We start from the raw sequence: 26,894 nt of genomic DNA, 5'->3' as shown, positions 1-26,894 counted from the left end.
CTTGGATCTGGGTGGAGCCACCCGTCTGGTTTTGCAACTGGGAAGATGCCAGCGTTGATGTGTGCCATTTGCAGACCTACCCACGGGGGAGCCACGTGGCTTGTTGGGCTGCCCCTTCCCGGTTTGTGAGACCACAAAGGATTCCAGGAGGTGGCGCCACCGCTTCGGCGAAAACTGCCCGGGGTTGGGGGGGCACCTGTCAAGAACACACAGACGGTCTGTCAGCGAGAAGCACACCTTTCTTCTGTCAAGCTTCTGAGATTTTGAGGTGGATCGTTTAGCAATGGCGGAGACGCTGGGCTCCAAATTCAGCTCACCTCGGTTTTTTTTTGCGTGTTCAGCTAACAAGTCAAGTTCAACAAAACAGATTAAAGGACACGTTGTTTTCCCCCTTTATAGAAAGAGGCCAAGTTGATACATGAATTAGCATTTTATTCAGGGTGGCCAAACCCTGCACACGAAAACGCAGATGCTCAGTTCAGTCTGAATTTCAAACACACGACAAATACCATTTTTAGTGAGTGTGCTCCGTGCAACACTTGGGACGCGCTAACACGCAACAGTAATTCATTTACCTGAAATTCCAATGTACTGCACCGCATCTGGCGCCCCGGATCTCATTCTATCACACCCTTGCTGTGGACCCTGCTCGGAAAGGCCTTCCCGTCACCTCCACGAGCCAACATTACCCCCACATCCGGTCCCGGCCCGGATGCCGCTGCTTCCTGGAGACAGCCTCCCGCGCACTCTGTCCCCACAGCTCCCGAGTGGCCCCTGCCACCCATGCGCCCGCCATGCAGATTTCTAACAAGGCTTGCTTTTTTTTTTTTTTTTTTTTAAAGATTTATTTATTTATTTGTCAGAGAGCGAGCGAGAGCGAGCACAGGCAGACAGAATGGCAGGCAGAGTCAGAGGGGGAAGCAGGCTCCCTGCCGAGCAAGGAGCCCGATGTGGGACTCGATCCCAGGACGCTGGGATCATGACCTGAGCCGAAGGCAGCTGCTTAACCCACTGAGCCACCCAGGCGTCCCCCCCTTTTTTTTTTTTTAAATTAAAGATTTGTTTATGTGTTTTGAGAGTGAGAGAGGAAGAGAGAGTGCGCCCGAGCGTGACTGGGGAGAGGGCAGAGGGAGAGAGAGAGAGAATCACAGGCCAGCTCCCAGCTGAATGTAGAGCCAGACTCGGGGCCCACCAGCCCGAGATCCTGCCCTGACCCGAATCAAGAGTCGGATGGTTCCCCAGATGCACCACCAGATGCCCCAAGGGTCGTTCTGCTTTCTGATTTTAGACTCCTGAGGGTGGAGGCAGATTGTGGGTGTGAGTGGAAATGACACACGCGCCACCTTAAAAAAGGGGCGTGACCTCCCTTCGTCCTTGTCCCCGTCATAGGCGGGTAAGCCGGCCTGGACCCCACACAGGCCGCGTGCTCGGGATGGCAGCAGCCCCAGGAGGGGGATCCGGGTCACCGACACCCAGAGTCTGAGCTGAGCTGACTCATCGGAGCTTGGTCTGGCCCAAGCTCTACCTGGGAGAGAAATGAGCTTGCTTTCTTGGCGTGTGGAGCGTGTTTCTCTGCTTGCAGGGAGATTTCCGTCCACAGGGTCACTGGGGAGGGAAGGGCACGAGGCCCGGGGCTCTGAGCCCAGGAGGGAGCAGCCCCCAGGCTGGAATTGGCACCAAGGCCTTCGGCGTCCATCCGAACCTTAGCTGGGTGTGGATTTTCGGGAAACGTGGGCCTGCCGTGGGCCGCGCAGAGGGAAGCTCTAGAACTCTGGGCGTTGCTCCCCTGCGGCCGCATGTGGCTGAGGAAGCACAACGCCTCGTGTCCCAGCTGGGCCCCCTCCGTCACCACCCAGCGAGCCTCCGTGGGTCCACACCACGAGAATGGTTGGTTTTAGACATCCCATCATTTGTCTTGACTTCCAAACACCCAGCCCACATTTTATCGTCACTCTCTGCGTTTTGTGTGAAGCTACTGCACATAAAAAGACTCTTACAAATCAGCAAGACACGAAACAAGAGACAAAAGATAACGCAAAAGACTGATTTCCATAAACGGCCCCCTCAAAGCCGGTCTGCCGCGCGCGTGGGCTGGTGGCCTCACGCACTCAGGCTGCCCTTGGCTGCCTGGCCGCGGGGCCAGCTTTGGCTGACATGGCAGGGGTGTCTGCACGCACACAGCAGATGCGGGGAACGCACTGAGTCGTCCTCCCTCCTCTCTTGGATCCCTGCCACTGTCAGGACCATCAGGCCAGCGAGTCCCAGCCGGCGCGGCCCGGCCGCTGACCCGAGACACACGAGTGAGCCCAGCTCGCAGTGGAGTTCCGCCAGAGTCAGCAAAACCACCCAATGACCCGTGGAGTTTGTTTTCTTTCTTTCTTTCTTTCTTTCTTTTTTTTTTTTTTTTGGTACTAGAGAGAGAGAGAGAAATAGAACACAGGTGAGCCAGCTGGAGATGAGGGGAGGGGAGGCAGAGAGAATTCCAAGCACACCCCCACTGAGCGCAGCGCAGAGCCCACATGGGGCTGGATCTCGTGACCCTGAGATCACTATGTGCGCAGAAACCAAGAGTGGGACGCTGAACTGACTGAGGCACCCAGGCACCCCACCTACAGACTCTTGAGAAATAATTAACAGCTGTTGCTTTAAGCCACGGAGCCCAATGTGGGGCTTGAACTCAGAACCCTGAGATGATGACCTGAGCTGAGATCAAGAGTCAGGTGCTTAACCAGCTGAGCCCCCCAGGAGCCCCTTGAGGTAGTTTGTTACCAGGTAATAGCTAACTAATACAGATAAAAAACACAAAAAGTCAATAAGCAGATCTAAAAATCTTTGATCTGACCCATAATTAAACACAAACTTGAAATAATGAGCTATTAAGCCAGGTTAGTAGAAATCAGGTGTGGTGACCCAGCTTTGCTGGTGGCATGTTAGACTCAGGCACCTTCACGTGCGGAGGGATTCTGGAAGGGATTTTGGCAAAACCCAGCGTGGTGGGTGTGTGGCACTCCAGGCGCACCCCAACCTCCTTCTCATGTGACCTCATACATCACAGAAGCAGGAGAGTTATAAACTACGGCCCCTAGGCTCCGGTAGAGCCGGACTTCTGGATGTGAGCTGGATTCTGCTGCTTGAGTTTGGGGAGGAACCGGCGCTCCTGGGGGCAGACGGTCATCAGTGATTTGTTTCCAGGAGACTTCCTGACCGCTTCCGCTTCAGCCTAGACGGCACGCTGCTGCAGCTGGCAGGCGAGGGGCAGCCGCCCAGCCAGCAGGGATTTGCCTGACGAGGAAGGTAGGACTTCTCGAGGCCCAGGTCTGCAGGATGGCTCTGGAAAGTCATTCCTCATGTTCGACCAAAACCTGTCTTTGAACCCTGCTACGTTTCTGCACAGCAGCCCACAAGTGCAGTGAACCTCTGGATCCTCACACCGGCTGGAACGCGTGCCGCACCCCGCCACACACATCTACAACATGTCCTTGACCCGCGTCTAGGAGTTTCTCCTCCACTTCTACACAGAAGGACACAGAGATCCGCGATCACCGTGCTGCTGTTGACAACGGCGATTCTCAAAAACCCTGGGTGCCTCCTGAATGTCTATGGGCAGATTACGGAGCACTGTGAATGACACGGGGGGAGAGAGAGGCGGCAGGTCTGCGGGGACGAGTGAGAAGCCCCGTCCAGGGTGCGCTGGTACGTCACGGAAGTGGCACGGCAGTAAGCACAGGGTCTGGCAGGTAATCAGAACGCGCCGGTCCGCCGCCGGTTGGGAAGCCCCCAATAGCGGTTCCTTCAGGTCAGTGAACAGGCTGGAGGGGGGATTTTTACTTGTTGTCTGGATTCTTTTTCACCAGGAAGAGGCTTATTACTCTTATCAGAAAAACTCATTAAATCAGGTGCATGAGAGTTACATCGGGTAAGCTTATTTCAAATCCACAAAGAATTCCCTGAAGGTGTGACACGGGTCAGGCACGGGGCACGGTGCTCCTGGGCTGCAGGAGTGAGATAGGCACCAGGGTCGACTTCAGCAGGCCCGAGCAGAGCTCACGCAGCCCCACACGCGGCAAACCACGCAATCGTAGCTACCAAGTGTGCAGCAGAGACGTGGAGGAGAGATGGGAGTCCGGAGCCTGGAAGGACCCATCACTCTGGGAGCTCCCGTGGCCTCCCCTGGCCTTCAAGGACCTCGGACGTCTCCTGTTCGTCCTGGGCTTGGCGAGCGCGGAGTGTTACACGCAGAGACTCGGTTAAAGTTTCCGACGACTCCATGAAGTTGGCATGTTATTGCTTCATTTTGCAGAAGGAATGAGTCTGGAGAAGCTAAGAAGTGAGGTCAAGGCCATGGCAGGGGCGTGGGCCCTCACCACTGTGTGCAGGGCAGGGAGGGGCCTCTCCCTGAGGGCGGGGGGCATCCGACGGCCGGCAGCTGCGGGCACCGGCAGGCTGGAGGTGTACCCCATGAACTGGATACTGCGCGGAATCACCCTTTGCTCTACTTACTACCCCCCCTTTTAAAAGATTTTATTTGTCAGAGAGAGAGAGAGGGAGAACAAGCAGGGGGAGCAGAGGCAGAGGGAGAAGCAGATTCCCCGTCGGGCAGAGCCCAATGTGGGCCTCGATCCTAGGACCTTGGGATCATGACCCGAGCCGAAGGCAGACACTTAACCCATGAGCCCCCCCCCCCGGCGTCCCCCCTTAGCCCACCTTGAGAAAACCCAATGTTGTGCCTTCTCTGCACCCGCAGCCGAGCAGCTGACGTGGCTGCAGAGAGCAGGACGAGGGGCCTTAGCTGATGTCCTTCTGCATTTCCCGGGCCGGGGGCTCTCACGCCGCTGGCCAGACCGGCAGCCTCCATGCCAGCACCGCAGCCTGTCCGGGGTGCAAACCCACACCTCACGGCTCCCGTCTAACGCCCCGCTGGACCGTGCAGCTCGTGCCCAACAAGCGTCCAGGCGCACTCCCACACTCCTCCCCTGCCCGCCCGCTGTCCATCTTCCTCGGCCCGATGTGTGGTGATTCCACTCTCGGTTCGCTCAGGCCCGGTCTGCACCTCTCCTGTTTCTCTCACGTTCCTCGTCCGGGTCACGGGTAAGTGCTGCTGATCTCCCTGGACACAGGGCCGTGGGCCGGCGCTTGTCACCGCCGCACCTCCCCTGAGCTCGCGTGATGTCCTCTGGCCAGGCTCTTGCCCCCAGCTGGCATTCTGAACGGTCCCGGTCCAGCTCAGGCGGGTTTCCTCCCTCCGCGGCTCACACCCTCCTGTGGCCTCCCACGGTAGAATGGCCCCGAATGGCCTGGTTGCCCGGCTTCCTGTTGGCCACAGCTGGTGGCATCCCGCTCTCCCTGCACGCGGAGGGGCCGGTCTCGCACGCTGGTCTCGCTGCCCCCGGAGCGTCCACCCCAGAGGGCCACACACTTTGTTCAGGGCCCCCCCTGCGACACCCCCCCCCCGTGACCCCCGCACGGCCCCTGCCGTTTCCTGGCCCTTCTCTGCTCTACTTTCCTTCCCAGAACTCCCACTCCCTGACGTTTTACATCCGTAACTAGTTGCCAGGGTCCAGTCTGTCTCCCCTGCTACAGCAGGCCTCAAAATTCCAGATGAGTTTCCCAAGGTCACACGGTGGTACCAGACTGCATCTGAATCCCGGCAGCCTGGTTCTGGCCCGTCCCGCAAACCACGCTCCGCCGTCTCCCCGCCCTGTGACAACGCCCGGAACGGGGCAGGACGGGGTGGGACAGATGTATCCCCAGATGTGGCTTCAGGGGCCCGGGAGCCCCTCACACCAGAGTCCACGGGGCCCTTCAGAGATGGGGCAGAGGCCCAGCGAGCAGCAGAGGCACGTGATCTCTCTCCAGGGCTCTTCTCAGGGCCGGTCCCTGGAACCGAGACTCTGGACGGGCTGTGACCGGCTTCCATCCCGCACACCCAGCAAGTCCTTCCCGCCACCACTGGGCCCTCACTTCCACCTTGTCCCCTCTGCGTAAGGACCCCATTCGCCTCCAGGCAGTGACGCCTTCCACACCCTTGCTGGCTCCGGGAAGCAGTTTTGAAAAGTCCATAAATACCCCGACTGTAAGTTCCCACCGACACACGTGCTCCGCCAACCCCACACCCGCCAATACCGATGCTACACGAGCCGCGCACGCAGTTGCCCTGGAAACTTCCCCCTCGCCATCCCTCTTCTTTCTCGTGTGCACCCGATCCTGACCCTGACCCTGACCCTGGCATCCCAAGCCCTGGGGCTTTCAGGCTCTCTTCCCCTTCCTTCCCCACATCCCGCAGAGCCTGGACCCAACGAACTCAGCCCTTATCTGAGCCTGAAACACTGGGGTCTCACCCTTTCTGAGAAAACCTGTGCTGTTCAACGGTCTTTCTACCTTTCCTGTCTTGTCACCACTCAGCAGCTCCAAGAGTGAGGCCTGCTTGGACCCAGCAGTCCCCTGTCCCCACCGGCCCCTCCAACTACCGGCCCCACACGGCCCTGACCCGGGATCAGACCTGAGCCATTGTCAGTTCTGACACCCCTGTCTCTGCTCCTGCCGAGCCCCAGGGCTGCACGGATGTCCCAGTTCCGCTCTTACCAAAGCAAAACAAGATGACAGTGTCAGAATAGATACGGCAGCAACACCGAGAAGCGTTAGTGATTAAAATAAAAGGTGTGCAGAGTTTTGCAGGGTTAGCCCTAAAGCTAAGGGAGACTGTGCACAGCCTCACCTCCAACATACAGTACAGGCAGGAGGAAGTAAGGGTTGTTTCTGGGCGGTGGGAAATAGGTGATCTCTGTTTCTCTGTCACCACTGGAACCTTTGGGGAGCCTTGCCAGCCGGAGGGACCCCACGGCCTGCTCTCAGGTCTCCCCCAGCTGGCGGCCTCCAGCAGTGCGGGGCAGAGTGGGAATCACAAGCCGGGGGCACCTGAGGTCCCTGCATGGATTTCTCCATTTTTGGCCTGACGTGTGTACTTTCTTTTCTGTTTTGAGATCTCCTTTTTATTTTGTCTTGTGAATATTTTCTTACACATTTTTTCACAGTAATATACGTCAGGCTGTGGCTATTTTCAAGGGATTACAATTTTTACTGATTTCTATCTCCTTCCAGAGGCTTCTGCCCCTATTGGTCTTAGGAACAAACCCTCACGCTGGGTCGGGGGGCGTGCAGGACCAGTCAACAGCCCTTGAGGAGATGGGTGGGAAAACACGTCAGTGGTCAGCTGCCCAGATCACCTTGGTGAGAGCTCTGGGACTGTCGTGTGGGGGATGGGGTCGAGGAGGGCGGGCCCAGGGGGTAGGGGGCACCGTCAGCAGGCCGACACCGCCACGGTCTGCATGATGGCCGGAGGGCTTGAACCTGGGAGTCACAGAGAGACAGTGAACTGCAGGGACATCGACGTGGTGGCCAGTCGGGTTCATGTGCAAGCAGCCTACGGAGAAAAGTCGGTTTGGGATAAACTGGGTGTGGCAAGGTCTAGAACGGGCTGGGGTCACAGGGGTGGAGTGTCCCCGCAGAGGTGGGCCCCAGAACAGACCAGACGGCCAGGGGCCACACAAGCAGGGGGACCCCAGCTTCAGGAAAAGCCAGAAAAACCCAGGCGTGTGTCATCAGCCGTGGTGGGGGCCGGGCTTCTAGAGGACAGGAAGGACTCAGACCCCTGAAGTGAGAGGCCTGTGACCGAGGGCTACTGACCCACCTGTCGGGTAGCGAGGCCCGGTCACCCCGCGGAGGGGCAGTGTGTGTGAGTTGGGGGCTGGTGCCCAAGTCTGGCGGAGAAAGGGTGCCCGAGGTGGAGTCGAAACGGGGTGGGGGGGCACAGAGCAGGCATGTGGGTCCGGCACTCAGCACGTGTTCCAGAAGTACGAACCCCCACTCACACATCGGCCACATAATAACTTAAACCCCGCTCCGTGTCCGGCACCGTCCGGGCCGTGTAGACAGCGAGTGAACAAGGCAGACAAAGTCCTGCCCCGGGGCTCACGCTCCTGTCGCGTCACGGAGACGGAGGAACGGAAGAGCAGGACCCACACGTGTGGCCAGTCAGGACTAACAAGGAGCAAACAAGCAGGGACGGGGGACGGGGGGTCAGGGTTTCAGATCGGGTGGCCTGGTGGGGCCTCCCTGGAGGTGGACTCAAGCTCCCACGGTTCGGAAGTGAGGGTGCAACTCACTCCTGGCGAGGTGACCCGAGGGGCAGGCGGTTCCTGGACCGTCCCTGGCCCCTTCGCCACAATCAACACCACTGGCGTCGGCACTGTGGTCTCTGGTGCTCCAGAAGCTTCAGCAGCCACGGTCTGCACCACAGAATGGAGTCGGGAACGTGTGGGGAGCGAAAACGCGGCCTCATGCTGGTTCGTGGGGCAGACACACAGCTGGAGGTGTGTGGGGACCCCGCTTGAGCCGCCGCGATGGGAAGCTGCGTGCGTGTGAGCGGGGAGGGCGGCCGGCGCCCCCAATGCCCCTCTGATCCCCCTGCGGGTAGCAGGACCATCTTCAGACCCAAAGGGCAGCGACATGGGTTATCTCCAAAGCAGCAGGAACCAAAGCTCAGACTGGCGTGGGTCGCACCGGAGGCCACTCAGAGGTCATGAGACAGATGACGCCAGCAAATGCTGGCTGTCACACTGGGAACCAACCTGTGCTGTCTGCGATGACGGAGAACTGGAAAGTCTCACTCCTTCCCCCGCCAGCACGACGATCAGGCCGCGCCAGCGTGCAGTCAGTCCTGACCGGCTCGCGACCAGCAGAGAGGATCGAGTCTGGCCTGTGCCCGACACGTGTCATTTCCAAAGACCAACCTGGATTAACTATTCTTTGTGACCCAGAGAAGATGATTTTTATCACTTTCCCCCAAAAGGAAAAAGGAAAAGAATCCGAAGGTCTGAGCATGCAGCCTCCCTTCGATCTGTTTAAACTGCTCCAGAACTTTTGGTTACAGAGTCAAGTGTCCTCAATGCCCCCAGGCTGCAGGGGGCAGGGGCTCCGGATAGGAAGTGCGGCCAGCACTTGCAGAACAAAGGCCATTCTTCCAGTGGGACTCTCGCAGCTGCGTCTTTTAGGTGTGTTTGTTATCTGAAGACAGCCCACGCAGAACCACTAAATAAAAGTAACCTCGAGATTAAAACATAGCTCGGGGCGCCTGGGTATACTCCATGGGCTCTGCCTCTGCCTTCGGCTCTGGTCATGATCTCAGGGTCCTGGGATCGAGCCCCATTTGGACTCTCTGCTCAGCAGGGAGCCTGCTTCCTCCTCTCTGACTGCCTCTGCCTCCTTGTGACCTCTGTCAAATAAATAAAATCGTTAAAAACACAAAACAATAAACATAGCTTAACCAGCAGCGCTTAGAAAGTACAAATATTTCCATTATTTCCTTGCATATGTCTGGGCAGGCGTCCCTTTCAGGCTACAAACCAGAGCGAAACCACCGTAATGAACCAAGAAGCGAGGCGGGAAGGAAGCAGCGGCCAGCTGTGCTTCCGGCCCCCGCACCGTCAACATCCTCGCCCTGGCCTCCCCCCACGACATTACCCACAAAACACGTGACATAGTTACGTGAACTCATACTGTGTTACAGTCACACGGGCCACCTGCTTCCCTGAGGGCTCCAGACACCGACTCCAAGAACATCCCCTACCTCCCCTCAAAGGGCAGAAAAAGCCGAATCCGGGTCACGAAAAGTCTCTGCGTGCGGGTCACGGGCTCCGCAGCCGGCGTCCTCACGGCCCGCTGGCTGGGGATCCTGACGACCGCAGCAGCAGGACGTGGTCACCACGCCTGTCGTCCTCGCTCAGAAGCACTGTCAGGTCTCAGGGCAGCGCTCGAAGCACTGGAGGACGTCCGCGCGGCGAGCCAGCTGCCGAGCCAGGGCACCCGAGGCATCCGGAGAGTCGCTCAGCCCGGACTGCAGCAGGAGCCTGACACAGGCTGCGTGCTGGCCAGCGCAGGCCAGGTGCAGGGCTGCGGGGACACAGAAGCCACACGGACTTGGAGCAGGACCCCGCAGCGGTGCCCACCCGGCGAGCGGCTACATCCCCAAACCAATCCTTCTCCCACGTTTCTGCGACTCCTCCCGGTGCCCCTGCCTCTTCGGGATCAGAGCATTTTCCTTCTTAACCTGACTGGGTTGGAAATGGCTTTATAAGAATCACCCAGTGAGAGAACGTAAGAGATTTTTGTCTCAAGCAATGAAGCAGGTTCACGAACAGGCAACTTTAAATGGCCCAGAAGCCATTTTAAAGGTTCTGTGAATTCTCTGCGTCAGGAAAAACACTGCCATGAATGAGAATGACGTGATGAACAAACGGACACTTGCTCCCCTTCGGGAATCAGGGCTCCAGGTTCCTGGCGCTGTGAGGCCTAGGATCCTGTGTCCTGCAGACAGACTCGTGTCCCTGCACGTAGGGACCGTCCTCGTAGCCTTGGACACGGCTCCTGAGCATCACAGACACTTGCCAGATGCCGTGGTGCACCCAACGTTTGCAGAGGCTTATTCTAACCCGAGTCTAAAGAATTAGCTCTGAAAAGCTTTCTGAGCCTCACGTTTAAAAGGTTATTGTGGGGAGCACCTGGGTGGCTCAGTGGGTTAAAGCCTCTGCCTTCAGCTCAGGTCATGATCCCAGGGTCTTGGGATCGAGCCCCGCATTGGGCTCTTTGCTCAGCGGGGAGCCTGCTTCCTCCTCTCTCTCTGCCTGCCTCTTGGCCTACTTGTGATCTCTGTCTGTCAAATAAATAAATAAAATCTTTAAAAAAAAAAAAAAGGTTATTGTGGGGGGCAGCTGGGCGGCTGAGTTGGTTAAGCGTCTGCCTTCTGCCCCGGTCATGATCTCAGAGTCCTGGGATGGAGCCCCCCGTTGGGCTCACTGCTCAGTGGGGAACCTGTTCGGGGTTCTCTCTCCCTCTGCACACTCCCACCACCTAAAATACATAAATAAATCCTGAAAAGAAATTATAGTGATTCTAGTTTTCAAACGCACTCCAAAGAGATATGGCCTCGGGAGAATCTGAACTGGGGGCCACTGAATCCACCAGCCAGTGCTTCCAGGCGCACACGTGGTCATGGTGTGACCAGCACAGGCCCCACCACTGCCATGGCAACAGCGACATTTCCAGAGCTTCGCAAACGCGTTGTTTCAAAGACGGGCTGCCGAGCCGCTGGAGGGATGGTCTGAAGCCAGCGTGTTCCACAGCCAGGTCCCTGCGTCATTTACATCCACCACTAGTCACTCCCCAGCCGCACGGGACACGAAGCCGTACCTGATCGCTTCCTTTCGTCTCTGGAGTTGATGTCGGCATCCAAGGACAGGAGCTGCTGGACTGTGCTCACGTGTCCTTCCTGAGGGTGAGGTCCACTTGTTATCCTGGGACGAGGTCCCCGACGAGCCCTTCAACACCAACTAATGCGGGTTACGTACTTTTTCTAAAATACTCAGCTGCTACAATGGAATTTTCACAACTACAGAAAGACCTGCATGGCTCTCAGGTTCCAGTGTAAACTGTTAAATCTAGATTTTGGGAACATTTGGTTATGAAAACACAAAGGATCTACTCCATAGGCCAAATTACATGACTACAGTCGGCAGCAGACATCCGAACACGTGCTCTAGAATCTCTCCCAGCAAACACGCTCTTTGCTGGAATTTCAAAGCGAAGATAAACAGGGAGACCGTGACCCCTCCTGGACGCCCGTCACAGCACACATCCCAGCACGTGTCACCTGACAGGATTCCCGTCCAACCGGCCAGGCTGCGAGGACCGGAGAGACACGGAATCACGGCTGCGAGGCCCATCCATCCCCCCAATGGCCTTGGCCAGGTGTGGGTCCCCTCATCTCTCCACTGCCTTTCTGGGGGACAGGAGAGTGCCACTCACGGGAAATAACTATTCCTGCTGCTGGGAAAGCCAGTCGGGGCAGCCAGCCAGTGCGGCTGAAGATGACCCACCAAACTCTCCTAACGCTCCAAGCTGGGCTGTAAGCAGCGAGCGTCCGCGGCTGCAATGCTCCCTTCTGGAATCTACTGTAAGGACAGAGCAGCAGGACTTTACGTGGGGGGATTCGTAGGGCTGCAAACAACGTTATTCCTGAACACGGAACAAGGGCGTGTGCAAACTAAAGCTGGCGCGTCACGCGGAGGGAAGGTCTTCCCGGAGAGACGAACCTTAGCGGCGAAATGCAGCGGCGTCAGGCGGCTGGGTACGGCCCTGGCGTCCACATCGGCGCCCAGCTCGGACACCAGGAAGCGGAGGGCCTCGTTCTGCCCGGTGACGGCTGCCCTGTGGATGGCCTGCATCCCCAGGGCATCCCGCGTGGCCCAGCAAGCCTGGGGGGCCGGAGAGAGGGGGCCGTGTGTGAGGAGCGGGGACCTTCCAGCGAGCCCCGCGGCCTCTCTGGCCGATCATGGGGGATACCACGCTCCGGCCACGGCACCCTTGGCGGGCGGCCGGCGGTCACTCCTGCGCACCAGCAGCGTGCTGGGCCCTCCTCCTCCTAACTGCTCCCCGCACACCCGACACGGGACCCTCGCAGGGGCCCCAGACAAGGACGTCTGCCTCCTCCTCGCCCACGGTGACACTGACCCCTGATCTGAGACCCACGGGAAGGACCGTTTCTGTACCTTGTGCTGTTCGAGCAGCAGCCTGGCCACGGCCGTGTGGCCGCACTGAATCGCGTCCATGAAGGGTGTGCACCCGCACCTGTCCGCACGGTCGGCTTCGTACGCGCACCTGCCACACGAACCCAAAGCGGCAGGTCAGACGGGTCCCCGCCGCACACGCAGGCCACAGAGACCGGAGCGCGGTCCCCGGCTCCCAAACTCAGCCCCTCCTCGGACTTCCTCACCCTGCTTGTGCGCATCCTCTCCCCCTCGTGACCAGTCACCAAAACTCAGGTCTGGGTCCCCTTCTCCCGCTGTGGCTCCTGCCTTGCTAACCCTTCTCACAGCCACCGGACCACCGTGGGCATGGCCAGTCCTCCCCGAAACCTTTATCTCCCGATCACAGAGGAAAATCTAAACGCTCGCCACCCGGGGTCAGGATAAGGCAGCATCGACCCGTCTCCCCACGCTCCTCTGGGCCACCTGCCTCCTTCCCGGTCCTCCCGCTCCCACCGCCTTCCCAGGGCTGCTTTGCCCACCTTCTCAGTCCCACCGCCCACCTTCCCCTGCATCCTGCCTTTCTCTTTCCCTACTGCTCCCCTGTCCTGGCCTTCCGGTTCCTCCCTGTCCTTTTCCTACCTCAGTCTCCCGTGGGACCACCCTCCGTCCCCGCCCTCCGCACCGTCGCCCGTCCTGCCGCCTCCGGCCGCCTCCCTGGTCCTGCTCTCAGTCCTAGCCCCGCGTGGACCTACCGTCTTCCGCTCCGACCTCCTCTGCGGGCCTATCTGTCCGACTTCCTTCTTGGTCCTGCCTCCTACCTGACCTATCTTCTGCCTCTCCTACCTCTCCTCTCTTCTTCTGTCCTTTCCTTCAGGGTCCTGTCCGTCAAACCTTCTGGGCCCCTCTTACCACCTGTTCTACCTTTGTTATGATCCTACGTCTCCTACCCTCTTTTTGCTCATTATCATCTCCTCCAGCTTCCCAGCTTTTTGCTGCCTTTGCATGTGCTGGTCCTCTTTGCTTGGAGCACTGGTTCCCTTTTTTTTTTTTTATATTGGACACAGAGAGAGATCACAAGTAAGCAGAGAGCAGACAGAGAGAGAGGAGGAAGCAGGCTCTCCACTGAGCAGAGAGCCCGATGCGGGACTCCATCCCAGGACCCAGAGATCATGACCTCAGCCAAAGGTAGAGGCTTTAACCTACTGAGCCACCCAGGCGCCCCTGGTTCTCCCTTCTTCACTTCAATTACAGCTTTGATATGCCCTCATGGAGGCCTGTCTGCTCTCCTCCCACAGTAGGACCTTTGCTACCTCACAGTGAAGTCCTGTTCTCTTCTTACTACTCAGTAACTGCTCAGATAACCTCTTCCGCTCTCGTGAGTTCAGTCGTCATTTCTAGGTCGATGATGCCCGCATCTGCTTCTCAGCTCATACCCCTCCCGTGGGCTCTGGATCTTGTCGGCAGCTGGGCACTCGACATCTCTACGTGGGTGCCTCGCAGGGACACGCAACTCATCGCATCCAGAAGGGAAATGATCATCCCCCCAGCAAACCTGCTGCTCCTCCAGTGCTCTCTGTCCCAGCAAATGGCATCCCTAGTGGCTCAACGAGAAGCCTGTCATCCTGGACGTCTCTTCCCTCATTCCCGTGATCAATGATTCACCTGAATCCACTGATTCCGTTTCCTAAGGACCTCCGCGTCCTTCTCTTCACCCCTGCAGTCGGTGTCTTAGCCCAGCTGCCGCCCTCTCTCTCCCGGGGAACTGCAGCGGCCTCCCGACGTTCGCGACACCCACTCCCGCTCCCCCCCAACCCACTCCCTCTTTTCCAAGGCGAGGATCTCTGAAGAATGCAAACTTATTACTGTCCGCTCTCCACTCTGCTTAAAGCCCTTCCGTGGCCCGGCGTACTCTCAACAAAATCTCAAGTCCTCGCATCGTCCGGGTCCGCCCTCCGCCGGCCTTTGCTCACGGCGCCCTGTTCGCCCCATTGCTCCGGACGCGCCCGCACACGTGGACCTTCAGTTTGCTACAGCACCAGGCTTTCCCTTGGCTCCGAGCATTCACGGGGACTGTCACCTCTGTCTGGAAAGGGGCCCTGCCTCCCCCTCTCAGCCTCCTTCAGATCATAGCTTGACTATCCCTGGGGCCAAGATTCCTCCCTCCCAGTCCAGTTAGGTCATCCTGGCATATGTTCCTGGAGGGAGCCCGTGACTCCTTGTTCTCCTCGGGCTCGCGGGGTGTGAACGGGGACTCCCGTCTGCCAGCGTGCGAGCTCCACGAGGGGACCTGTGCCGGCCAGCCTCTCCTGCGGCCCGTGCATCTGGCACAGTGCTTAGAGGGTGCTGAGGCATTGAGCCTATGAAAACTGGCCGAAAGAGCAGATACACGGGTGATTTTTTTTCTTGTCTCATGTTACTCAGCGATTTTTGTTGTAAATTCTTTGAGTTATGTCCTTTGTTCATCTCTCTTGGGTGCTTGAGTTTCTTTCTGAGCTATTTTTCTGAGCTTTTCCTGTAGCATCGACATTAACTGTTACAATTAGTGAATCCTTTCCTCCACTTGCTGTTTTATTCTTACCTCTGGAGAAGCACCTTCACCGCGTCTAAACAGCCATGCATCGCTGGGAGAAGAGAGCGGAGAGTCAGAGCGTTCAGAGCAGGTATAAACTCCTCCTTCCGTCTCTCTCTGCCCCAGCCTTTTAGCTAGGACTGATGGGAAACAGTAATTAAATCAAGGACACTGTTACCATCCTAGAAAAAGAAAAATTTAGCTAGGTAACTGGTAATGACGATGTTTTCACTTAACAGGCACTTAGCCAACACTCACTCTTTGTGAGCACGTCCATGGCGAATTCTCAGTCCTAAACTTTCCTCCAGTGTTGTGCTGCAAATCCTTAGGGCCGGTCAGTTTTTGCCCAGGGAATGTAAAACATATTAATAATGATCCATGAGAAAATAAGGAGGAATGTAATTCTCCTACTAAAGAGAATGACACTCAGTAACAAAGATTTCAACTATCTGTTCTCCACTCTCTTCCGTGAATGGCTAGGGGCTGATCGTTTCTTGGGGAACTAGTCAAACAATTCGTAGCAGAGAAAAGTTCTTCTACTGACCCATCAAGATTTAAAAAGAATTCCTTGGTCCCTAACTGCTCCCTGAAGCTACAATATTTCCTAAACTATATCATGTCACAGGTAGTGATGCTTTGAGAAACCAAGGCCCTGTACTCTAATTCAACGTACTATCCAGAAGGCTACAGATCATTTTTTATATTTCTTGACCTGGACTCCTGAGGTCTTTATCTATGGGGTCTTCCATCACAGCACTTTCTGCTTTCCAGTAATTTAAAATGATCTATGACTAGATAATTCAGATTTAAGGATAATTAGTTGTATCCCACATCTTTATTGACATCATCACTAGATAAGTCAAAGACACTCAGGCAGGCACTCAATTACAAGTTCCTAGATTTATTTAAACAGATTAGCACTGTGGTAGGTATCAATGAAGGTATAGGGAAATACTGTCTCTTTTCCTCCTGCGGGTAACAGTGACAACGTAAACAGAATCCTGAAAATAGCCATGCCTGTGTGTTCTGCGCTCAGTGTGTGTCAAGGGACTTAGATACATCGTGTTCCTTAACCTCTACAGCAACCCTGCGACGTGGGCATCATTATCATCATTATTTTGGGGATGAGGAAATTTGCTTAAGAGACTCAGTCCCCTGCCCAAGGTCAAAGACAGTGAAGAACAGAATGAGCTTTCCAACAAACTGGGGTGGACAGGACAGATACACACGAATACGAGAAAGAGCATGTTATGGGCCACGTTCCATCAGCCACAGGAACAAACTCTGTGCCGAAATACCCCAAAGCTGCTCTTATTCCTGGCCCGCGAGTTCACAGACCCCTGTAGCTCTGTGGGGGCCCCTAACTAGAAGGCGTTCTGCGGGCTCAGGGGAGCAGCCTGCGCCCCTGTGCCTGCGCCCCTGCAGAGCTCCTGGCCATACCTGCCGTGTGCAGAGGCGTTCTCCCGATTTTGCTCTCCGTCTCCCAAGCGGTGGGGCACACGGAGAGCAGGTACTGGAGGATCAGAGGGTCGCCCTCTCGGCTGGCAATGTGGAGACTGTTCCAGCCATCTTTGTTCTTCAGCAGTGGGTTGGCGCCATGTTCCACGAGGTCCTGGATCACCTCCAGATTCTTCCTTGTGCAGGCCATCATCAAAGGAGTCCTAAGGCCAATCAGGAGAAACTGTCAGACGGAAGGGCAGCTGAGACATTACAAGGGCGCGGCTGGGTGTTCTGAAAGGCACACGCCCTTGGCAGAGGTGGAAAACCTAGAGGGGTCTGAGAAGCAGCAAATCTGTGTGGAGCGGCAACTTTTCTGGCCACTGTGAGGCTCTGGGAGAAATAGAAAGGGAAAGAAATTAGGATGTAGGTGTGCCTGCAGGAGGGGATTACTGAGGAGGCAAACCTGCTTCCGGGCCAGTTTAAACTGTGGGACCAAACTGAGACAGTGACAAACTGAGTTAATGAAAACCATGGACAGTTTGTATAGAATAATATATTTTTTAAAGATTTTATTTATTTATTTGGGAGAAAGAGAAAGCAGGCACAAGCAGAAGGAGAGGTAGAGGGAGAAGCAGGCTCCCCGCTGAGCAGGGAGCCCGAGGTGGGGCTCTATTCAAGGACCCTGGGAACATGACCTGAGTGGAAGGCAGACGCTTCACCGGCTGAGCCCCCAGGCGCCCCATCTTGAATAATATTTGTGTTAAAGGTACTCTGCTGCACTTACTCCATTCACTTTAATCAGTAATTGTTTATTAGTTAAAGTGTGCTGAAAAAAGGCTAAAAAAGAACATTTGATACAGTGCCTACCCACGAGGAGCATACTTTGGAGACACAAATGGAACAGTGTGATTATAGGTTTCTGAACTGTCTTGTGTCCACAATTATGGGAATAAACTACACTAATAAGAAGGAAAGTGGCTCTAGCCTTCCTTTTTTCATAAATGATCTTGGGTAAGACATTTCTATACCATGAGCTTCTGGTTTCTCATATGCAAAACATGGGAGACATAACTCCCAGAAAGCAAGGGCAGGTCTTATTTACCTCCTGATTCCTGGGGTTAGGACCTGTGTCAGGCACACAGCAGGAACTCACTATACGTAGGATACCTCACAGGCTGCATCTAGGATCTGTCTTCTAAGATTTCTATGATATTAACTAATTACCAATATTTTTGGCAGGAGGATGTAGTAAGGAGAGTGAATACGAAATTAAGAGGGAGGAACCCAGATAAATGAAGGCTGGAATCTTCCAGAAGGACTTCACAGAGGGAATAAATCCTGAGCAAGGCAGGATGGTTAAAAAAGCAGGGAAGGTATTGCAAAGCCAGAAAGGTGAGAACGGGCAAAAATATCTCACCGCGGGGTGGCTCAGTGGGTTAAGCCGCTGCCTTCGGCTCAGGTCATGATCTCAGGGTCCTGGGATCGAGCCCCACATCTGGCTCTCTGCTCAGCAGGGAGCCTGCTCCCCCCCCCACCTACTTGTGATCTGTCAAATAAATAAATAAAATCTTAAAAAAAAAAAAAAAACTCACTGCAATTACACCTCACACATACATACTCCAATGAACGTTGCCTCTTTAATGGTTTTTTGCAGAGAGGCCAGTCCCCTAGCCACAGAGTTGTTCTGAGCCATGTATGAGGTCTTACATCTGTTGGAATGGTCTTTAGACCAGTTGGCCAGCAGCAGAAGAAAACTAGTCTTGTGCTCAATCAAGCGGGCTGACCCACCATTTCCAGCAGGCAAGACAGCACATTACTTAACTATCCGTGTAGCCACTGGGGTTCATAGTGACATCAGATCAGAAATCACCTGCAGGCAGGAACTTCATTAGGTTACGACTCTTAGGATGTCATCAACTTCCAGGAGCCCCCCACAGTGGTACTGGAAACTATGTCTGTCTAACAAAGAGCAGTTGGTGTGCGTGATGGTGACTGCGGAACGTCTGGTCTGTGGACCTGCTCACGCAAGGCTATCTGTGAGCTAAAACCATACACATCCTGGAAGCGGTAAAATACACGGGTCGTGGTGATGTCGGTTCCTTCCTCTTGGTACTGCACTGCAGAAGTGTGAGACCATAACTTTGGGGGAGACTGAGGAAGGGGCACACGGGGCTTCCCTGAACATTTCTTCACGACCTTCTGTGAGGCTCTGCTCCAGAGAGACAAGTGAGAACAACGTTACTGGCAGAGTCATGACCCAGCCCGGTGTCGCCCTGCTGCAGGCAGCACAGACGATTCGCGGTGCGATCGCGTTCCAGAGTGTTCCCTAAAGGGAAAGAAAGGGTTTGGACAGGTCTGGGAACAGTTAACCCCGCAAGGGTACCCCGCTGTTCGCAGAGGCTGATCTGTCCTCCAGGGCCAAGTTCAGACGCTCCGGTGTCAAGGCGGAAAAGCCCACGGGGATCCGTGACTCTGTGGGGAACGGGGGGGGGGGTGTCTTTGGGGAACCCGGCCACCTACCAGTCGGCTTTCTTGAGGCAGTCCACCGCGGCTCCTCTGCCCAGCAGGTAGAGCACGCAGTCCCGGTGGCCCTGCGCGGCGGCCTCGTGCAGCGGCCGCTTGTAGTCTCGGTCGGCGGCCTCGACGTCCATGTCCCAGGTCTCGACCAGATAGGCCAGCACGTCCCGGTGCCCGTGGCGGGCGGCGCAGTGCAGCAGGGTGTCCCCGGCCGGCCCCGCGCAGCCCGCGCGCCCGGCTCCCCGCAGCTCCTCCCGCAGGGCGCACAGCCGGCCCTCCTGCGCCAGCCGGTGCAGCCGCCGCGGGGCCCCGCGCGCAGCCATGGGCGCGGGCGCAGGCGTGCGGGCCGCCAGCCCTGCCCCCCGCGGCCCCCGGGACGCCCCGACCCCCGCGGCCCCGTGCGGGGGCGGCCCTCCGGCGGACCACTCGCCTCGCGGGCCGGGCCGGGCCGTGCTCACGCGCCCCAGGCTCGTCCGCAGGCGGCCGCCGGCCCGGGCTGCGTCTGCGGGCGCCACACCAGGGGGGAGGGGTGCTGCCGCCCGGCCTGCCCCGGGCCGCGTCCGCTCCGCGCGGCGGCACGATCCGCCCGGCCCCGACAGACGCCCGCCGCGGGGAGGACGAGGAGGAGGGGAGCCGGCGCCGGGCGGCACCCGAGGGTCAAGTCTCCCAGCAGCCGCCGGCTCCCAGGGAGGGGGAGGGGCCCCGCGCGTCCCCACCCCCCGCCCCTCCCCCGCCCAACCTCCGCCGGCCCCTCCGCCCGGCCGCGACCCCTCCTCGGGTCCGCGGGAGCTCGGAGGAACTCTGGGAAAGTTTCCACTCGCCCCCTCGGCCCCAGCGGAAGCACGGGCGGGGCGCGGTCCGCGGGCGGTAGCCGCGCCCCCTGGGCGCGCGCGCTCCTATTGGTCGCTGAGGCAGTCCGTCAGCACGCCCCCTGCGCGTGCCGTTCCGATTGGACGTGCGAGCTGTCCGTCGGCCCTGGCGGCGGGCTCTTCCCGGGGCTGCGGCGAGGGCGGAGCTGGCGGAGGAAGTCCGCGGCCTGCTCGGGCGGGCGCTGCCCTGGGGACGCTGGGACTGGGAGGCCGGGCGGCCGGGGCCCTGCGGCGGCGGCGGCGGTGGCGGAGACGGCGGCGGCGGCGGCGGCGGCGGGAGGCCCGGTTCGGAGCGCCGTAGTGCGTGAGGCCGCGGACGTGGCAGGGAGCGCGCGGGCGGGGCGCTGCCGTGTGGACACTTAGGCTCTCGGGGTCCTGAGCGGGGGTCCGGCTCGCGCGGCGGGAGCAGGTCCGCGGGGGGCGTGAGGGCCCGGGGCGAGCGCCGCGGTGCGGGGGCTCGGGTCCGCCGCGGGCGGCCGGGCGGGAGGGGCTCGGCGGGGCGTGCACGGAGGCGGGCGGGGGGCGCCCCCGCACGGGGGTCCTGCGGCCGGGGAAGCGGCGAGCGGCTCGTTCCCCGTCGGTTGCAGAAGGAGGCGCGGGGGACGTGGCCTCCGGTGGCTGACAAGCCGGCATTTCCTTCTCTGCCCCTGTGTCTTGACCTTGGGCGAGTCATTCGATCGTGTCCTCTCCCGACTCGCTCATCGGAGTCCCCCCTTCTCGGACTATTCAGAAAATCAGGGCGACGTGGGAAGGCCTGGAGCTTGGCTTGTGCAGAGAACGTTGAGATCTCAGCAAGCTGAACGGGGTGACGGGAGGGACCAGGGCAGGGGCTGAATTCTTAGCCGGGTCTCACCGGGTGCGAGTCGTTCCGACCCCCTGGTGGTTTCAGTCCCGAAGTTGCTACAGTTGACCAGGCCGGGAAGCAGTTGGGCTGTACGTTTTGTGTTGCGCCGTACGGTTTACAGAGTCGTTCATTAATCTGCAAACAGCCCTGCGAGGCATCATTACCCGCAGGGAAATGGATGCCTCCAGAAGTTAGGGATTTTCCCGTGGAGCTAGAGGTAATAGAGTCCTCTGGAACAAAGGACGGTGGCACCCAGTGTGTGCCTGCTGGGGCCTCTGGTGTGGACCCATGCAAACAAGCTCATTTCACTAATGAGCGGACTGGATTTGGCCAATTTACTGAGTAATATAGGTAGGCACTGGAGACCGAACTGGGTCCAGTATCAGCTTTGCCCGAGTTACTGTTCCATTATATCTTGCCACTTCAGCGAAGGGTAGGCATAAAGGTATTTCGAAATGTGTGGAGTTTTAGAACATGCCCAACGTTGCTCTTACTGTGGCTGTTCGTTTGGTGCCAGTGGAAGCTGAGCATCTTGTAATTTTTTTCTTTTTTTTTTTTTTACGGCTCATGCCCCCAGCCCCATCCTAATTACAAAAGAACCCGCCTTTTTTTTTTTTTTTTTTTTGCCTTATGTCTCAAGTTCCCTGTTTTTAAAAAGAAAACGGGGACACATGGGTGCACGATAAGGATACTTCAAATCCAGGTGCTTGGTTACTTACCTGGTACCCTCCGTGAAAATCCTCTCCCGAGTTCTTTAGGAACGTAGCTTCTGTATCCCCTTTGAGATAACTAGATGGTAACATATACGCGTCTGACCACGGCCCTTGTGGTTTTTCTAGATCAAAAGCTTGGTGTGGAGGGGAGGAATCTGTACAGTGAGCTGACAGATGGAGCTGTGCTTGGGTCTTGCTGATTTCCCAGTTGGGCTGCCTCTTTCTTTTCTGCAGGCTTTTGGAATTTGTGGTCTGCCGTTTAGTGTTTCATGGCTCGGGTAGTCAGTATTGGCATTGAGATTTGCTACGTGGCTGTGTTCTCTCCTTTCTCATACACTGTATTTTGTGTTCCTGTAGCATTCAGCTACGGTTGTCGGTGTCCTGATTGTTGGTGTGTTTTGTGGTCTGGGAGTGTGTGAACACTGTTGGTATCGGTCATAGGACTGTGAGTTCAGTTTTGCTGCTGTCCTCTTTTCTCTGCTTATCATATCCCTCTACCCTTCATAGGTGGATTTTATTTGAAAACGGAATTGGAGTCTGTCTTGGCCCTTCTGGCATGGAAATCACTGACTCCTAGAAATTTATTCTCCCAGCATCTTACAGCTTCACCTGTCACTCATGTGCTTTTTGAGGACCAGTCTCCTATTTCAGAGTTCTTCTTGGAGCTTAACCCGGCATCCCACAGATAAATTTAAAATGAAGCAAAACAAACAACTGCTTTCAAAACACGGAAGTGTTCATTTTCCCCTTCCAGGAAAGAGCAAGTAAAACAAAAACGCTGTCTGTCTTTGACTCCTTCATGTGGTTAATGACGTGACCTCTGGGTTCCCGCAAGAAATGTCACTTACCTTTGTCACTGTTCTTCATCGTCCTTTTCAGTCTTGTCGAAGACGATGTGTTGATCTTCCTGTTCCCTTCTCTCTATTTCTGCTGCTGCTGCGGCTCTCAGACCTTTCCCAACTCTCGTTTTGGTCTGGGAAGTGACTTTCTGTCTGATTTTCCTCGCGGTCTCTGCGTCTACCCATCCCCTACCCAGCTCCCAGGAAGACCGCTGCGGAGTGAGTCTGACTCCTGTGTCAGCACTGCTGGTAAGCTAGATGATGCCCCGAGTCGCCTACATGGTAAAGCCCACGGTGTCTGTAGTGCTCTGTTTAAGGACCTTTACAATCTGTGCCTTCAGATCCCTTTTCCAGCCTTGTCCCCAATCTGTGAACCTCTTGTTCTAATGAAATTCGACTTTCCAGTGCACCAGCCCTGTGCTAGTTCTGTATTTTGTACTTAAGTGTTTCTTTTGCCTTACTGAACCCTACTCGTCTTCTGAGGCTAAACTCCTCATGAAGTCTTTTTCAACGTCCCTAATCTGTTGTCTTTACTCTCAGCACTTTCTGTGCGTATCTGTGTAGCATATAGATTGCCTGATCTTTGGTGATTTGTGAATGTTTTGCTTGCCGCCTCATGGGCAGGCAAAATCTTTGCCGTTTGGTGTGCTAGTGAGTGTTCAGCATATGACATCAGAGATACCAAGAGAGGAAGCCCTCATGGTGTTTATAACGAATCTGCGATATCGTAACAACTTAAAGGTGGAATGTGGAATTGACAGAAGGACAAGCCTTTCAAATATATAAAAATATACTCTAGGTTGTAAGTAACGTTTTCTTGTTTTTCCTTTCTTCTCACCATTCTTATCCTTGTGAGAAGCCCGCACCTCCGTCCTTGTGTGCTCTAAGCCAATGCTGTGTCTTCAGGAGGAGCGGGCGTTTGCAGCGGTTAGACGATCTGAGGAAGATCAGGCCTGCGAGGCCAGGCCTTGGGGGTTTTTAGACAAGCAGGATGTGGCCGTGGGAGGCATCTCCATCAAGGGAGCTGGAACCACAGCATCTTTGTTCTGCGTTTATTTCTTGCAGTGCTCATGGGGACGTGATATTTTGAAGTTTTTCCATTTTGAGCTTATTGGAGTTAGTGATGATTTTCCTCGCGGTGACAGTTTCTAAATACTGGCTTGTTATTAAGTCTTCGGTTATGACATTTCACAGCAATGAGAAAAAGTGACCTAGAAATGAAGCCTGACGTTTTCAGAGGCTGCGTTAAAGCTTTCTGGATATGGAAGGCGGAATGTTCCAGGAGAAAGAACTCTGCCTGTGGGGAGTCAGAAACTCTGAGTGCCATCACCCCCAAGCAAACCTCCGATGAGCCGTGGTTCTAACATGGCCCAGTCGTGGGATCTAGTAGGTTCCGGGGAAGATGTGTACAGGAGCTCCGGGAGCCATGAGGCACTAAGGAGCTGTCAGGTCGTATAGGGTTTTGAAGAACCCATGGAAGAACCCAGCTTCTGTGGAGGGAAGCAGGGGAGCAGTGTGGCGCTCGCTTGTCCGTCTGAACACCAGTGACCGGGTGTGTTGGGTGCTGGGCTGAGTGAGTCCTTCACTCCTGCCGGATGACAGAGCTTTCAGTCCAGAGCGGAAGACATGTGAATACCCACACAGACAGTTGATGATAATATAATAACAGCAAAATACACTCTAGGAATATAATTTGCATACGACGCATATTAAATACACAGTTTTGCAGGTAATTGTTTACAAGCATCTCAGAGCCAGGCAGGGTGTTTTATTACCGCAGAGGGCTTCCCGGATTGATGAGTACTTTCTGCAGGGCTAAAGTTGGGAAATAACACATTAACTGGTTAAACTGGGCCCTTAGGTCTTACGGCCTGTGAAGCACCTGGATCCTTGCGGTGTTGGACTACATTGCCCCGCACTGCTGTCTCCATAGGAAACCCTAGAGGGAAAGTGCCCACCATCTCTGTCTTCGCAGAGCCCCTCCGAGAACAGCGGGAGGCTTGTGGAGAACTAACAAGATGAGGTTAGGTGACTCAGGAAGGGAGTTAGCAAAACTGCCTTTTGAGGTTCTTACTAGGAGCAGTCTGTCTGGTCAGGTACTTTGTCCTAGACAGTTAACCTTGATTTCTTCCTTCTTGCTTTCTTTCCTTTTAAGATTTATTTATTTGACACAGAGAGAGAGCTAGCACAAGCAGGCGGAATGGCAGGCGGGGGGGGGGAGAGGCAGACCCCCAGCTGAGCAGGGAACCTGCTGGGGGGCTCATCCCGGGACCCTGGGATCATGACCTGAGCCAAAGGAAGATGCTTAATGGACTGAGCCCCCCAGGCTCCCCGATTTCTTTTTTTTTTAAGCAGTTACTTAACAGTCTTTCTGTCTAGGAACTGTTTGTTCTTACTGTCTTCATCCTGTCTGTTTAGGTCTGTAACCTGTAAGTTTTAGAGGACGTTTCGTTAGAAATTCTGATTAGCAATGAGAGGGGAAGAAAGACATTAACTTGGTACCAATTTCCAGTGATCCTGGAATGCTTGGAGAAGGCTTGGCTACAGTAGCAGATAGAGTCAAACATGTAACGACCATCAAAGTTCATGTCTCCAGGTCAGGACAATCTAAGGTGGCTCCAGGTTGTGTGTGTGTGGGTGGGGGGGAGTGACCCTCTTTGAAGCAGTAATCCAAGGACCCAGGCAGCTGGAGGTGCTTCCTTTTTGAATGTGGGGCCTCTAAGGATGCCCGGGGGGGTCAAGTTCCTGTTAACTGGAAGGGGGTCAGAGGATGGAGGAACAAGCCCGAGAGGACGTGTGGGCCAGGCCTGCAAGCGGCAGCAGTCTGTTTGTTCGCATGCCGCTGGCTCGAGCTCTGTCAGTGACCTCCTAACTCGTCAGGCCAGAGACATGTAGGCCTGCTGTGTGTCTTTGCCACAAAACCTAGAGCGCTCCGTTTCACTTTCTGTGACTTGTTTTGTAAGTTGTTTTGCAGTAACGATTCTGGAATGAAGCTGACTGGTGAGAACAGAGTCAAGGAATCCTGACTGTGCTTCCCACTCAACAGGTGCCTCAGGCTCTGTGACTTGCAAAGTGTTATCTTAAGAGCTTTGGGGGATAATGTGGTGAGACACATTCCCAGCCTTCTAGGGCCTTCTGGTCCAGGAGCGCTTGAGAATAGCTGTGGCTCAGGGGAGTCCTGGGCCCGAGGACCTGCCAAGGCAGGGTGGCCTGGAGGCGGGGCCGCATGGGACGGCCACTCATCGGCTGGTCATCGGCTGGTCTTCGAGGGGAAGACTCGATGATGCGTCCCGGGTAATGATCACTGCAGGCGGTCACCATTTGAAGTCAGACAGGGCGGGAACCCGAGGCTGTCCTGGGCTGCCGAGCTATGGGTTTTTGAAAGGGGGCCCAGCAGAGCGGGGGTCGCAGGGACATCCTGCTGTGAGAAAGCCGGCACGGGGAAAGCAGTGTGATAACGGGCACAGTTCTGCTTGGCCAAATGGCTTTCATGTGTCCTCAGTTTTTTCCAGTCCTGACACATGAGGGGGATGACACATTTCTGTTAGTCACCGTGGGACAGTCTCTTAGAGGGTACAGAGCACCTGCATGGGTACAGAGGACATCCACACCTCCGGGCCTCGCGCGGCTCAGCACACGAGGGACCCTGCTCTCTCACCGTCCCTTTAACCGCACGCTGACCACGGAGCCCGCTTTGTCCCCAGAAGGGATCCCGAGAGCTTCCAGCGGCGACAGATGTGCCCGTGAGACTCCGTGCACTTGGCATTTAGGGGAAGGAGGGATGCTGCGTGGTCCGTGGTCCGGGTGACTGGGGAGGAGGACCTCGCATTTGTGCATCTTTGTTTCGATGACATTACACTTGAACTGTTGGTTTAAAAGTATGTTCATGAGAATAGAAGGGTGGTTAGCATTTTGCTGTACTATTTTTTAAAAATTTTACCGGAACATTCATGCTGTTAAGATAAAACTCATGGGACGCCTGGGTGGCTCAGTTGGTTAAGCAGCTGCCTTCAGCTCAGGTCATGATCCCAGCGTCCTGGGATCGAGTCCCACATCGGGCTCCTTGCTCCACGGGGAGTCTGCTTCTCCCTCTGCCTCTGCCTGCCACTCTGTCTGCCTGTGCTCGCTCTCGCTCTCTCTCTCTGAAAAATAAATAAATAAAATCTTAAAAAAAAAAAAAGATAAAACTCATACGCCTTCAAGGAGACACCGAGCCTGGTGGGGCGGACGTGTCGTTCTGACAGCGTAGCCCGGCGATTCTGTCAGCCTCGATACGGATGTCACAGAGTATCTTCTTCTGTATCGTCTCATTTGAGCCTCGGCTGTCCTGTGAGTTCAGTGTGGAGGGTTATGGTCGTCCCCATCTTTAATGATAAGGGAATCAAGGCTTTAAGGGTTGAATACACCTGCCGAGCAGAGAACGAATCGAACCACAGTTCCATGGTTTGTGTGACTCCGGAGGCAGACGGACACAGGGCTCTGGCTCCCAGTTGAGTGAACGAAGCACTTCATCTCTCGGGTC

The 26,894-nt window shown here is 55.9% G+C and overlaps 3 protein-coding genes across 10 annotated transcripts in view; 1 reads left to right on the top strand and 2 right to left on the bottom strand.

Moving 5' to 3' along the window:
- Positions 1–1,049: 1,049 nt before the first annotated feature.
- Positions 1,050–8,764, bottom strand: LOC101682896. 2 transcript variants are annotated; one of them, XM_004757929.3, is made up of 2 exons: positions 8,628–8,764; positions 1,050–7,420 (listed from the first exon to the last, which is right to left on the bottom strand). In XM_004757929.3, the coding sequence occupies exon 2, from the start codon at positions 6,227–6,229 to the stop codon at positions 4,907–4,909; it is 1,323 nt and encodes a 440-aa protein (XP_004757986.2). In that variant the 5' UTR covers positions 6,230–7,420; positions 8,628–8,764; the 3' UTR covers positions 1,050–4,906. The 2 variants fall into 2 exon arrangements, with proteins under 2 accessions (XP_004757986.2, XP_044928258.1); XM_045072323.1 differs by having other exon boundaries at positions 7,688–8,666.
- A 40-nt stretch (positions 8,765–8,804) lies between these two features.
- On the bottom strand, positions 8,805–19,468 carry ANKRD16 (ankyrin repeat domain 16). Of its 5 annotated transcripts, XR_006604412.1 has the most exons (8): positions 19,111–19,468; positions 16,591–16,811; positions 15,160–15,202; positions 12,603–12,711; positions 12,147–12,308; positions 11,245–11,323; positions 9,626–9,948; positions 9,227–9,271 (listed from the first exon to the last, which is right to left on the bottom strand). XR_006604412.1 is itself a non-coding variant. In XM_045072324.1 (7 exons), exons 1-7 carry the CDS (start codon positions 19,428–19,430, stop codon positions 9,219–9,221), a joined length of 987 nt encoding a protein of 328 aa, XP_044928259.1. In that variant the 5' UTR covers positions 19,431–19,468; the 3' UTR covers positions 8,805–9,218. The 5 variants fall into 5 exon arrangements, 3 of the variants coding, with proteins under 3 accessions (XP_044928259.1, XP_012914582.2, XP_044928260.1); XM_045072324.1 differs by lacking the exon at positions 9,626–9,948 and having other exon boundaries at positions 8,805–9,271; XM_013059128.2 differs by lacking the exon at positions 9,227–9,271 and having other exon boundaries at positions 9,333–9,948.
- Positions 19,469–20,128: 660 nt separating this feature from the next.
- The window catches only part of FBH1 (F-box DNA helicase 1), a 48,112-nt gene continuing 41,346 nt past the window's right edge, over positions 20,129–26,894 (top strand). For 2 of the 3 annotated variants that reach the window (XM_045072381.1, XM_045072380.1), the window contains exon 1: positions 20,129–20,276. Coding sequence is in view for 1 of the 3 variants with exons in the window: in XM_045072380.1 (XP_044928315.1) it covers position 20,276 (1 nt within the window). In the remaining 2 variants the exon portion in view is untranslated. Of the gene's footprint in view, positions 20,277–20,316; positions 20,386–26,894 lie in introns of those variants that run through there. The other variant, XM_045072382.1, reaches the window with a different exon arrangement.

The sequence above is a fragment of the Mustela putorius genome, unplaced genomic scaffold, assembly GCF_011764305.1.
Source record: "Mustela putorius furo isolate JIRA1106 unplaced genomic scaffold, ASM1176430v1.1 tig00004033_pilon_pilon_pilon, whole genome shotgun sequence".
NCBI lineage: Eukaryota > Metazoa > Chordata > Mammalia > Carnivora > Mustelidae > Mustela > Mustela putorius.
Note: the sequence above shows the minus strand (reverse complement) of the source record. Positions and strands in the feature narration are given on the sequence as shown.

Coding starts and splice junctions, on each gene's coding strand:
- ANKRD16 (XM_013059128.2), bottom strand. CDS start 19,430: ATGGCTGCGCGCGGGGCCCCGCGGCGGCTGCACCGGCTGGCGCAGGAG. Junction 12,712..15,159: donor GTGAAGGTGCTTCTCCAGAG/GTAAGAATAAAA, acceptor TTCGTGTGGCAG/GTGCGCGTACGAAGCCGACC. Junction 9,949..11,244: donor AGACGAAAGGAAGCGATCAG/GTACGGCTTCGT, acceptor GTGTCCCCGCAG/CCCTGCACCTGGCCTGCGCT.
- LOC101682896 (XM_004757929.3), bottom strand. CDS start 6,229: ATGCCAGGGTCAGGGTCAGGGTCAGGATCGGGTGCACACGAGAAAGAA.